Here is a 13174-nt window from a genome sequence, read left to right on the forward strand (position 1 = left end):
AGAAGACTACCCAATAAATATGGTGTTGAATCATTCCGTGTTCAGGAGACAAGGCCCTGCCAGATTATCTAACAGTCATATCTGATAAGAAGTCCTCACTCATACCATTCAGTGAGGTATACTGTGTTTCTGTTCGCTGTATGTGAGATGAGATACACTGCACACATGCTCTCTAGATTTGTCAAACTGGAGAAATCAAGAATTTCTTCTTACTGTGGACCATTCTGCTCCGGCTGTACTCTCAGAAGATTACGCATCTTCTGAGAATTCAGGCATTCCAGACACATCGCTGTCACGCCGCCGAAGGTCTAGGTCTGGGCCGTAGAATCCATCCCACCATCCCGTCATTCAACATTCGTTTCACAACCAAGAGTCCCTCCAAGGATGTAGTTAGCCACCGACCCTGGTTCTATTGAAAGACGTATCCCTCCTTGGGATACCATGAATGCCACTTGGCCAGTCCTGTATGCCTGGAAGCACTTTGAATTGCCTTGCTGAATTGTGCTATATACAACTAAACTTTCCTTGCCTTGTCTTCTAGCTGTCTATATGCACAGTATATGACCTGTAAACTGTTGACTGTTGACTCTTGCACTGATGATAGACTGTACATGTCTATCAACTCATTGTTGATTATAGACTGTCCATAATTCATTCATATATTTAGTGCAGATGGACTGTCACATACTGTGTATTCATTGTTGTAATACATTAATGTTGATATATACTTTATTATTCATACATTGTCGATTGAATGTACATGCAGTATATTCACGTGTTAACAGATATAAATTAATTAGTATAGCCCCATTTATTTACATTGCAAAATTTACTGTACAGTTAAAGATTTGAAAAAGAATTAAACAAATATATACTGTATTAGCGGATTTATACTTCTGTGGCCTATAGTGGCAGGTCGCACAAGAGATGTGCTGCTGATCGGTCCGGCGGTTTGCAAGATTGCTCTGGACCTGAGTGTAGACACATAGACACTAGACAGACACATAGACTCTCTTCTAGATGACTAGACCTGTGTGTAGACACATAGACAGACACATAGACTCTCTTCTAGATGACTAGACCTGAGTGTAGACACATAGACAGACACATAGACTCTCTTCTAGATGACTAGACCTGAGTGTAGACACATAGACAGACACATAGACTCTCTTCTAGATGACTAGACCTGAGTGTAGACACATAGACCTACTCTCTTAGACTCCTGTAGAGACATGCAGTAAACATTCTGTTTACTGCATCCCTGTTGACAGTGCAGGGATGAATAATGCAAACAGGAAGGGTGAATGTGGACCTCCTTGCACACTGTTAAAGGCAAAGCCCTGCTGCTGCCCTGGAGAGAGAGAGAGAGAGAGAGAGAGAGAGAGAGAGAGAGAGAGAGAGAGAGAGAGAGAGAGAGAGAGAGAGATAGAGAGAAACAAAGAGATAGACCAAATCTAATCTATATTGCATCATATGACAGTTTGTGAAGAAATAGCCTTAAGAGGGATGTTCAGAGACAGAGATGAAGAGAGCAAGGGAGACGGAGGGAGAGAGAGAAAGAAGAGGAGTACAGAAGGAGGGAGATTGTACAATAGAAATAATAAGATCCGTTCAAAGGTATATGAGAGGGGGAGATTCTGAGAAAGAAACATGCAGGTATAGGCTATAGTACAAGAGAGAAAGAGAAAAGAAAAAGTAGTTTATGAATAAAAAGACAGCAAGAGACAGATTTAGGAAAAGGCTTATAGGCAGAGATAGGAAGAGGGGGAGAGGAAAAGATCCAGTGATGGAGAAAACATATTAATTAAAACAAGTTCTAAGCTGCAGGGGCCACTTTATATTAGCTTGTTAAACCTGGCCCATGGTGAACAGTGAACACACACACACACACACACATGCACAAACGCAAGCACGCACTCACACATGCACCCACACCCACGCACACGCACGGTCGCATGCACGCGCGCGCACACACACACACACACACACACACACACACACACACACACACACACACACACACACACACACACACACACACACACACACACACACACACACACACGCACGCACAAATGCTATAGAATTAAACAGATGCATTCACTTCACATGCTCTAGAATCTATAGGTGCAAAAGCAAAGCACACATGCCTTATACTTATGTGTAAAAATCTAAATATATTTCAGGCAGCAGGCGTGTATATATTTGTGTACATTTGTCGGCTACCGCTACATGCATGTGCTATTGCATACATACAGGTGTGTGTGTGTGTGTGTGTGTGTGTGTGTGTGTGTGTGTGTGTGTGTGTGTGTGTCTGTGTGTCTGTGCGTGCGCACTGTGCATTACATGCTCATGGTCCTGATCGTACAGTATATAGCTGGAGGTCATATATCGGCGCAACCTGATGTGAGGCAGGTCACAGACCCACTGACCACGAGAGGGGTCACAGGAAAGTGTGTGTGTGTGTGTGTGTGTTTGTGAGTGTGTGTGTGTGTGTGTGTGTGTGTGTGTGTGTGTGTGTGTGTGTGTGTGTGTGTGTGTGTGTGTGTGTATGTGTGTGCGTGTGTGAGACCAACTTCACCCACCTTCACAGTCAAATCCTGAGGTTATTACCCTCTATCCACCCTCCCCGCCTCTCTCTCTCTCTCTCTCTCTCTCTCTCTCTCTCTCTCTCTCTCTCTCTCTCTCTCTCTCTCTCTCTGAGGGACGAGGTACATTCCTTTCTGACACCTGGAAGTGCAGGAAGTCAAGACAGACTTCTGAAAAGAAAGCACGCAGGGTGGATCACAGAGGATTAGGGTGCACAACCGTGCGCTCACAAACAACACGGTTTCAAGGCCACAAGACGAGGTGGATTGGGACTGTGATCCTGTCTATGCACATGGTGTTGTATGTGCGCTCGCGTGTTTGTGTGTGTGTGTTGTCTGTTGCCCATGGAACAAGTCAGAACAAGAGAGAAGCTTCAAGCAGGAAAGATGGACCGCTTGTTCAGCACTCTCTCTCTCTCTCTCTCACACACACACACACACACACACACACACACACACACACACACACACACACACACACACACACACACACACACACACACACACACACACACACACACACACACACACACACAGACAGACACACACACACAGACATATGTCTGCACACACAGAATATCGTGTATGCACAGACAGAACACATAAATACACATGGTCACACACAAATGAATGTGTGGATGCTCATTACATGTATTACTCATGAGTATATGTGTGCAGTCTCACTCAACGTCGAGCCAACCTCAAACTGGCATACATAAATAGCCTACATGAGTGCACGCGTGCGTGCGTGCGCCCGCAGCCATGCATGCGTGCGTGTGTGTGCATGCACATTGCACACACACACACACACACACACACACACACACACACACACACACACACACACACACACACCAATCTCCTCCCCTTTCCAACTGTTCGCCACATGACAGGACTGAACACCCTCTCTCTCTATACCACACTCTTCTTCCTCTCCGGTCCACCCTCCCCCCCCCCCACCCCACTCTCTCTCTTCCTTCTTTCTTGCACCCATTCTCCCTTCATTCCTCCCTCCCTTCCATCCCTCCTCTGTCTCGCTATACATCCTGTCCTGATGTATACCACCTTGCCACATACAGTCTGCACATGTCTCTCGGCCCTGTCCCCACTTCTCCTCTTCCTTCCAAGCAGCCTATCCTGTCTTGTTCCCTCCCTTTCCATCTCTCTCACTCTTCCAGAAATACTGCCCTCCCCTCCCCCCCCCCCTCCACCCTCCTCCTCTCTCTCTCCTTTCATCTGCTGCTGGTGTGTTATTAAAGATCCAGAGACTCCAGAGTGTCTACAGTTCCATCACCTCCCACAGCCTCTTCACATGCACATCCAGCGCATGCGTGCGTGTGTGTGTGTGTGTGCACGCGTGTCTCTGTGTGTGTAAGAGATATATAGCTGGGCGCAACCTGTTGTCTGACTCATTCACTCTTACTGATCCACCAGGAAAACAGTCAGCAAACTGTGTGTCTCTGTGTTTGTGTGCACGCGCACGTGTGTGCGCACGTCTGTGTTGATACGTGGCCAACAAAATCCTGAGTGTTACTTGTACTCTGACTGCAGAGATTGAGCCGTAGTACTAGTGATGTGTGCATAAATGTGTGTGTGTATGTGTGTGCGCGTGCATTCGTGTATGTACACATGCACACAACCATGTGTGTGTGCGCTTAGTGCATGCTTATACACTACATACATCCGTGAAACAGAAGACATCCCTATAACATCATATACAAATATTTTATTCTTAACTCAAAATGACATAATTTCCTCACATAAATGGCTCTAAGGCACTGACCACTAAATCTTCCTTCCATCTACACAGCATATAAATTAACAGACCTGAGTTCAGTAACGTATATAATGAAGAATAAAAACACCTTTCCTTTTTATATATATATATATATATATATATAAATGTTTCATCACCAACTAATTGCATGACATCTGCTCTCAAAACACATGTCCACTTTATGTACAGTTATAGAATAAGGCAACAGCGTGATTTAGGCTGTATCTGTTTAGGCGAGAATAATTTAACAGGCAAATTCATTCCTCTATGTGGTGCGATCGTCATCTGACTGGCCCATGACGAAAAAAAGAAAAAGAAAAAAACGCTAGGGACACTATGAACTCGTAGCATGTATGTATGTTGGGAGTAAAACAAAACAGAGTTTTGAATAAATAGATTTACATAACCAGCTCAAAGACACCGCACTGGTGTGCTTGAGAATAGAATGTAAATCAATTGGACACCGAAATCCAAAGCCATATTCATGCTATGTATGGTGTCGTAAATTAGCCCAACTTTGTAACAGTTCTGTATAACAGACAATATTGTCTGGCTGGTTTGTGTGTGTGTGTGTACGCGTGCGTGCGTGTGTGCATGTGTGCTTGAAGCGATATATATGACACTGAGCACTTCTCAGAACTTTTGAGTTGGTATAACAATAAATAAACCTGCCACTCAAATCTGTTCTCACGTGTCACAAACCTGCTCGACTGCACTGAGAAAGAAGAAATTGGGAATTTCTCAGGTGAAGGTAATGTGTTGGAGATACTCTGTCCTGTGTTCCTCCACCTATGCCTTCCTTTTTCAGTTTCTGCAAACTTTTTGTTTTGTTGTTATTGATTTCAACATGTTCAACATGTTTTCTGTGTATTTCTGTCTATTGTGAGTATGTTGTGTTTTATGCTTTTCTGCGTCCGCACCGCATCCAAAGGTGAGTAGGCTAATGTTTGCATTTCAGGTCAGTTCAGTTGACTCACACAAACATACCTTTCCTTCTCCTTCTGTCAAAATACCATTTGTGAATGATTTGTAGTGTTTGTGTTTTAAAGATCCATCCGGTCAGTGGTTTAGCATTTAAGACGTAACACCTTGACACCTTCTGATTTGTCTCAGCAAAGTAAAGTCTACCTCTTTTAGCACGGCAAAGGAAACGGAAGAAACAATACGAATAGAAATATTTCAGCAATATTGGTCTTATAACATGACGACATTAATTTACCCAGAGGTATAATCTCTCCAAATCCTGCACATGTGATGACAATGCAATGTCAAGTCTTTCGTTTTGCTCAGTGTTAAACTAGCAACAATTACCCACTTGACACTATGATACATGTGCATCTTTTGTGTTCCTTGGTTGTTTTAAAGCACCTTTGAGACATTTGACTTGACAACAGAGGACTTAAAGTTTTAAAAGGTGTACCATTTCCATGCCAACGTGACAACTTCAGTGTTGCGTATCTTTCTAAATCCTGAAGATTTACTTCACTTAAGTCAACAGCAGGGGAATCCACTTCAACAAAAGAAAGTCTGTGGGTTTGCAGTCAAGACTCCTTTCCCAACATCACCCAAAATCCATTACCAGGCTTCTTTCTCTCTCTTTCTCTTTTTTAAGTCTTACCGCAGATCTTCAAAAGTCGACATTCTTCCCACAGCGCTCTGGTCAAAATGGCACCCTTTGCTGCGGGTCTCACAGCATCAGTACACGGCTCCCATACTTTGCGTGGATGGTGGTGCGGGTGAGGGTGTGTGGTGAGCTGGACATGGCTGCTGTATGCCTAAAGTCGCCCCCTGCTGCTGGTACCAGTTCTGGTGTGAATAGTCCGCCATGTAGCCCGACGACGAGGAGCTGACAATAGGCTGGAAAGGGCCCTGTCCACGACTTGCAGGATCTGGTACTGCATCATTCGGCGCCGCATTAGTTTTGTTGTCACTGCCATTGCTATTGGTGGTGTTGTTGTTGCTCGTCTGGTTGTTGTTGTTGTTGTTGCTGTTTTCCCAAGCGGACGGGGATGTTGGGGAGTTGCAGGCCATGGGGTCGCTGGTGTCTGGGCTGTGGTCCAGTGCGATGTCTCCAAGCGGGAACTCACCGTTCTTATAGAGCTTCTTGAACTTCGACCGTCTGTTCTGGAACCAGATTTTGACCTGCAGAAGAGACATGAAGTGCACGTTTCAATGCGGGATGTCTCTGCATGTGTTACTTGAACGACTTAATTCAGACACTTAAATCAGGGGATAATCAAGTCTAGTATCGCTTATTTTTTGTGGTGTCCATATGTATGTCCGTATGTCTGAGTACGGCAATGTATTTATGTATGTCCGTATGTCTGAGCGTTACACCTAGGGGTCGAACATTCTATTCAGTCTGTTAACAACTGTGCTTGACTACACTTCATTGGTGTGATTTTACACTTGAATATCCAGGTATGCTTGTCTTTCCTGCTGTGTAATCAGTGACCTGGGATATGAGGTGAGCGCAATTTACAGTATAAGCTGGTAGACTTGAACAACTACTAGGGGCCACGAAGGGCCCGGAGGGTTTAATAATACTCGCCAAAATCCAGGAGGGTTTTTCATAATCCTTGTACTCAATTGTTTACATTGATGTTTAAATCAACTGGATAAGGTGTCACAATAGTAGATATATTTAGACTAGGAAGCCATTGCTATGATGAAGACAGAACAGGTTCAATAAAATGTTCTTGAGGTGAATTAAGCATGACTGAAATGTCACATTCGTCTGTGCTTCACTGCTCGCGAAATATAGGCATGGCATGTATACTGATCAGACTTAATTGGATCAAGTCGCTTTGCCAGATATGGAACGGTATGCGCGTGCATGTACAGTATGTGTATGGAAATTACTAGATACAGTTAGGTGTAGGCCGGCTCTAGACCGGATGCTACATGGTTAAGAATGGAGACTACTACAGAAAGGCTGATGACGCAAGGTTAGGCCCTGATTTTTATCACTGCACATGTAAATAAGCCACGTGGCAATAAAAGGTTATAGCGGCGTAATTCTAACCAGAGAAACAACACTCACCTCACATCAACTTACTGATAGGGATCTCTGGTGCTGACTGACAAACATGCTTTCCTTTCATCTTCATCTGTTAGTGGATGTGCACTCCACTCTATTGTATTGTCTATTCTAAACCAGACCAGTAGCTATAACTCATGCCATGCCAGGTTGTAATAAAAGTATACAATTTATTGTATTTTGGACTGATATTGGGCTCTATTAAAGGGCTACTTCACCCCTTTTGCAACCAGATCATTTTAATGATGTTTGGGAGCCAAGAAACACATTCCTGGGGTTTTTATGTATTTTAGTATTTCAAAGTGCCAGTGATGTCATGGACACTGCAGGTCTCACTTATAGTTCCTGGACTACATGCTGTCTCAACTCTCCACCTCTCCACAAGGTAGGTAGGGTGAGTGCAGCAAAGCATTATGGTCATTCTAGTAATCCAGCAGTGAGACCAGTGTCCATGACATCACGGATGCTTTGAAATACTAAAATATCGGAAAAACACAAATTACCCACATAAAACCCCCCCAGGAAAGTGTTTCTTTGTCTCCCAAACATTCAAATATGATCTGGTTGCAAAAGGGGTGAAGTGGCCCTCTAACTTGATTTTTGACAGCATGTCTCACCTGTGTCTGTGTGAGGCCCATCTGAGCGGCCAGCTCGGCCCTCTCAGGCAAAGCGAGGTACTGGGCAGTCTGGAAGCGCCTCTGGAGAGCTGCCAGCTGGTAGCTGGAGTAAATGGTCCTAGGCTTCCGGATCTTTTTGGGTTTTCCGTTCACCATCCGAACCTCTACTTCTGGTTCCTCTTTCACTGCTGATGAGAAGGAAGATGGGTACGAAAATTAGCACAAAATGTATACCACTACTAGTCTCATTGAGCATTAAAGTAGCATAAGTGCAATTGGTCATAGTTTATAGTTCCTTTCCTTGCCTATAAATAGGCCTACTATAGTCACCAATCTGCATATCTAGAATGTTTATTTTACTCATGGATTCAGAGGCACAAAAATAGACACTGCTGCTACACACAACCCCGAAATTTCAAAGAAATTCCGACGCCACTGTAACTTATAATTTTGGTCTGCGTGTCTCCCACAGACGTGGGGGGAGAGATTTATAGGTGCTTTTCATGTTGCCTGTAGGCCTGGTTGAATTGTAGGCCTGTCTCTTGTTTTGTCCTGTTGTTTTGCATATGAATTTCTTCTTTTCTTACAGAAACTCGGTTCAACAACAGACATGGCGTGATACCGACCCGTTGGTGTTTCCAGTGAGTCAAACACCAAGACTGATTGACATACCGTGACACCTGATGCTCGTGGCCCTGGGCCAAACCCCTCGGGCCAAGACAGAGTCTTCCAAACTGGAATGTCAAAACGGTAGGCTATACCAGCTTGTCGAGTTTGTTTTTTTCTACTAGGCCTACTCCGCTAAAAGGGCCTCTAAACTCGTAAAGCTCCTCCGTTCGTCACGTTCCTGTATAAAATAGTGTGTTGTTGGCAAAACGAAAGGAATAAATTGAATGACATCGTCAAGGCGTCTAAAATACTAGTGCAGATTGAATCAGTGTGGTGTGGGTTTGATGGATCTACTGTGTGGGATTTATTTTTGCATTGCCTCAGCCTCATTGCATTTAGGCTGAATGTCAATGAATAGGCTACAACGATTTGACCATTCATTCTGCAATTGTGCATATAGTGCTAGCCTGCATGGCCAATATCATCCATGATATTCTTACATTTAAAATTCCTCTAACTAAAAGAGAATGTAATATGAACAATATTTTAAAGGTTGAAACACCCAGAGGGTAGGCTAGTTGCCATAAATTGAATATTTTACTATTTTGTAATCGTATTTCATTGTCGTAGCCTATCCAAATGACAATGAAATCAATAAGAGGGAACACCAAACTCCCCAAATCAGCACATTTCTAGAGGGGGAAAAAAACTAACGAGTAGACTATAAGAGCAGAGCAGTCATGGGACAGCCAGTCAGTGGAACATTTCTGACCGCACGGACACAAAAAGAAACTCAAAATTCCCGTGCGTAAAAACTTACCAACGTCTAGTAACGGAGACTGGACCTCCCTGCTGAAGTGGCCGTGCTGCCGGTAGGACGCGTGGGAGTAAGACGAATACTCTGTCTTGGCCACCGGAGGATAGGTGCTCGCTGCCATACCGTTCAGATTATAATGGTGATACGTGTACGGATTCATCGCTTGGGTGCTGGCGTAGGACTGCTGCGCCGTCTGGTAGAAATCGTGGTGGTGGTGGTGACCGCCACCGTGGTGCGTCGTCGCCTGCTGGCCGCTGTAGAAGCCCATGTCCGTGGAGGAGGACTCGGGGAGCGTCGGGGAGTCTTTCGTGGCCGGGAGAGAGCTGCCAGCCGCGGGGAGATCGGAGGAGCTGAGGCCCGCGACGGCGGGTTTCTTGTCATCGTAGGAAGACTGTCCGTTCATGTTCAAATCCCCGTTGGGAATAATCACACTTTTCCAAATTAGCCTATACCAATGTTGCGGCGGCTGCTGATTATACAGCCCTAGCCTGCAATTCAAATCCTCTCCAGAATATTAGTTTTTAGGCTATTCTATTTTGTTTGCTAATTCTCAACGCGCATGCAGAATGAAATCCTCCAAGATGTGTGCGTATAGTAAGCTTGCGTCTACGATCCAAAGTCCCTTGGCGAGTCAGTCAGTCGTCAGTCAGGCAGCGAGCGGGGCTGTCCGGTGTGGCGGCGCCCAGCCCAAGTAAAACTCCAAATTACAGGGCGCGCCGCGCAGAGCAGGCTGGAGGGGAGTGGATGTCGCGCTCCCATTGGTTCATCCCTGCCTCTGCCCCGGGGCTCCGGGGCCCAGACTGCTCTGACTGTCGCCTGTCTGGCTCCCCTATTCTCTCCACAGAAACCTCGAGCAAAACCTATCCCTCTTGCCCTGACCGTGGAGAGGAGCATAAAAATCCATCCACGGCCTGTAAACACCCTAACTTTATACACCTCGACATGTTTCTAAATGCGAAGTCTCTATAGAGGCATGATTCATCACCACCACACTGACTGGATGTCGTTAAAGATTTTAACTCACACTATGCCAATGGCATCCAGAACAATCTACATATGCATAATGGTGTTGTGATAAGGTTGTTTACACATAGGCTTAATGGTGATGTTCCTATTCAAATGCAGAATAGACCCGAATGCTGCATATCGACCTCTGCTGAGAGTTGTTTGCTGTTAATCAAGCGCTATTTAGAAAGGATATTCTCGTAGTTAAAGGGCTATAGAGACTTGCCCCTCGGGCCGGCCACAAACTAGCCTACTGAGTCAGCTCCAATCCCAAACATACAGATTATAAAAAGCAAAGCCAGAATAGTTTGGTAACAATAGAGGCTACAGTATAGGACTACATTTGGCTGCTTGTGAAAACAGTTGTAGATCAGTGACTTAAAGTTGTAACTATTAGAACCCTGACCCTGAAGTTGCAGAAGAGATGGCTATCTATCGGAATCTTCTTCAAACGGTCTAGCCTGGAAACCACACAAATCTGCCAGTGAATAAAATAATAATAAATAGGAGTATAGACAGATGCCAGATTAGGTCTGGCACATATATGGTCTGGCTCCACTTGGTTGTGATTGGATTTAGCTGCCCCGTAAATTGTGGTGCACCAACCAGGGCCTAGTATGCAAATGTTTGGCCGGGCGGGTTTATCACCAGAGGCATTTCTTTCTCCAAATCAGCCCCTTAGAAATGCAGGTTCCTAACAGAGATTCCAGACTAATATAATATAGTCTGCCATGCCAGACTACACACAGTCATGGGTCAGACAAGAATGCACAAAACATACAAAGTTGAGAAATGCATCAGGGTTCGTATTCGTATGGTGGGGTATTTTTGAGAATCCAGCACAACCCATTGCCTCAATCACCTCACCTTAGAGATGAAGATCATGCTCATGGTTGAACAAACATCTACAGAAATACACCCGTTTACAATACATATACCCTGCCATTATCAGTGGCGTCTGGTGTGCCGTGCACAGACATTTGGAGGGATTAAGTGTGTCACCATGGGCAACATACTGTACACTGCAAGACAAAAAATGAACAAACTTTCAAAAGGGCACTTTGCTGTCCAGAGGGCAAAAGGGCAGGTACTTTAGTCTATCTGTCACTGTGCACACCCTATACTATAATGTATGATCCTGGCTTTACATTTTTATGCTATTGAACATGCGCACAAACACAAAAAGGTTTATTAGAGTATTTAGTCACTTTGACAATTCGCACAACTTCAGGTTAGCACTTGTCTCATATTGAAAAGGAAGGGTTGTCCGCACACTGTGTATATCTGCTCCCAGGAAAATTTCATTTAAGTACCATAATAAAAAAATCCTGAGAGCAGATACACAGTGTGCGCCTGTGCGGACAACCCTTCTTTTTCATTGTATGTATTTTTTGTCCAGCACCTGTAGAATTTCTGGAGTTGTGTGTGCTTGCCTTTGGATCCTATCTCACTATGTCATATATGGTAAACCCTCTAAAAGTTGTTGAAAAAAAAAAATCCCCCAAACAGCAGTTTCAGTTCAGCGGAACCTGGCCTATAGCCCACTGTATCTATTCTACACCACAAAGCATCTCATAATGCAAAGAGTTCTCTCCAGTCATGCCCTGTACAAACTGAGCATTAAAAAGCACTTTGTGTAAACGGCCAAGTCCTCAGTCAGGGAGTGGTGCTTTTTACTCTGTTCTTTAGCGTTATATAACAAAAAAAGTGAGTTGGGGTAGGTGGGGGGAGTGGTTATAGTGTGAAATTGTGAATATGCCAGGCTCCGAATAGACAGTGGCACTTGGCAACATTATATACAAACTGTAAGTGAGAGTGCAGAGATGGTGTCGGGGAGGCGAACCTGTGAGGGGCGGGGGGTTACAAGTAGGGATACAGCGGGGCATTTTCACATTCTAATACAGCCTGAAAACCAATTCTGGCAGCCAGCTCAGTAGCGTGCTTCACTAATCATTAAACTCCCAATCCACATGGGATCGAATCCCACTGTGCCACTATTTTTCCAACAACTGCAGACTAGTTCTTTTTTTGCCGATACAGAGTCAGTGCTTCTCATCCATGTTGAAATGGTATACCGTATAATTAAAAGTTAGTTAGTTAGTTAGTTAGTTGGTTAGTTGGTTGGTTGGTTGCCTGGTTGGTAGTTAGTTAGTTTCATTTATTGTCCACATGTGGAAATTTGTCCACAGAGGGAGGGAGGGAACAAGATCAAAGGAGATTGGCGAGTCAAACAAAACCAAACAGGAACTGGAACAGAACCATCAAGGTGAGACACAAAAAATGACTCAACCTTTCAAACTTCTTCCTGCCATTACAATCTGATAGACCAAACTTATGTTTGTTTCTTTGTAGTTTTGTCATACATGTGTATACGTGTATAAGTACTGTATATGATATTTAAGGATCTCTGTGCAGACAGAAACCGAAAGAGAGAGAAGGCCCAGTTCCATTGGACAACCAGTGTCAAGAAAGGGATGAGGTGGAGAGAGGCGCAGTGCCTGGACTTGTCCACAGGGTGGCACAGTTTGTTTCAGATCAACCACCCGTCATCTAAAGTCATCTGAAGGAAAGAACGAAGGACTGAAAAGAGGGAAGGACTCAAGGAGAGTATGAGGGAGTAGGAGGAATGGGAACAGAGGAGAGCAAGCAGCCGAGCCTGTCAGTCTGTGGTAACGTTGGTCTGTTTTTGTTTTGTTTTTTCCTTCAGTTAGTTTATTTGCT

At 44.4% G+C, this 13174-nt stretch overlaps 1 protein-coding gene across 1 annotated transcript; it reads right to left on the bottom strand.

The window, feature by feature from the left end:
• Positions 1 to 4299: 4299 nt before the first annotated feature.
• Positions 4300 to 10355, bottom strand: LOC310869812 (homeobox protein Dlx3b-like). The gene is made up of 3 exons (XM_083780751.1): positions 9452 to 10355; positions 8023 to 8210; positions 4300 to 6507 (listed from the first exon to the last, which is right to left on the bottom strand). The coding sequence occupies exons 1-3, from the start codon at positions 9849 to 9851 to the stop codon at positions 6061 to 6063; spliced, it is 1035 nt and encodes a 344-aa protein (XP_083636877.1). The 5' UTR covers positions 9852 to 10355; the 3' UTR covers positions 4300 to 6060.
• Between the last annotated feature and the right edge of the window lie 2819 nt (positions 10356 to 13174).

The sequence above is a fragment of the Protomyctophum parallelum genome (assembly GCF_964188405.1).
Source record: "Protomyctophum parallelum genome assembly, chromosome: 13".
Lineage (NCBI taxonomy): Eukaryota > Metazoa > Chordata > Actinopteri > Myctophiformes > Myctophidae > Protomyctophum > Protomyctophum parallelum.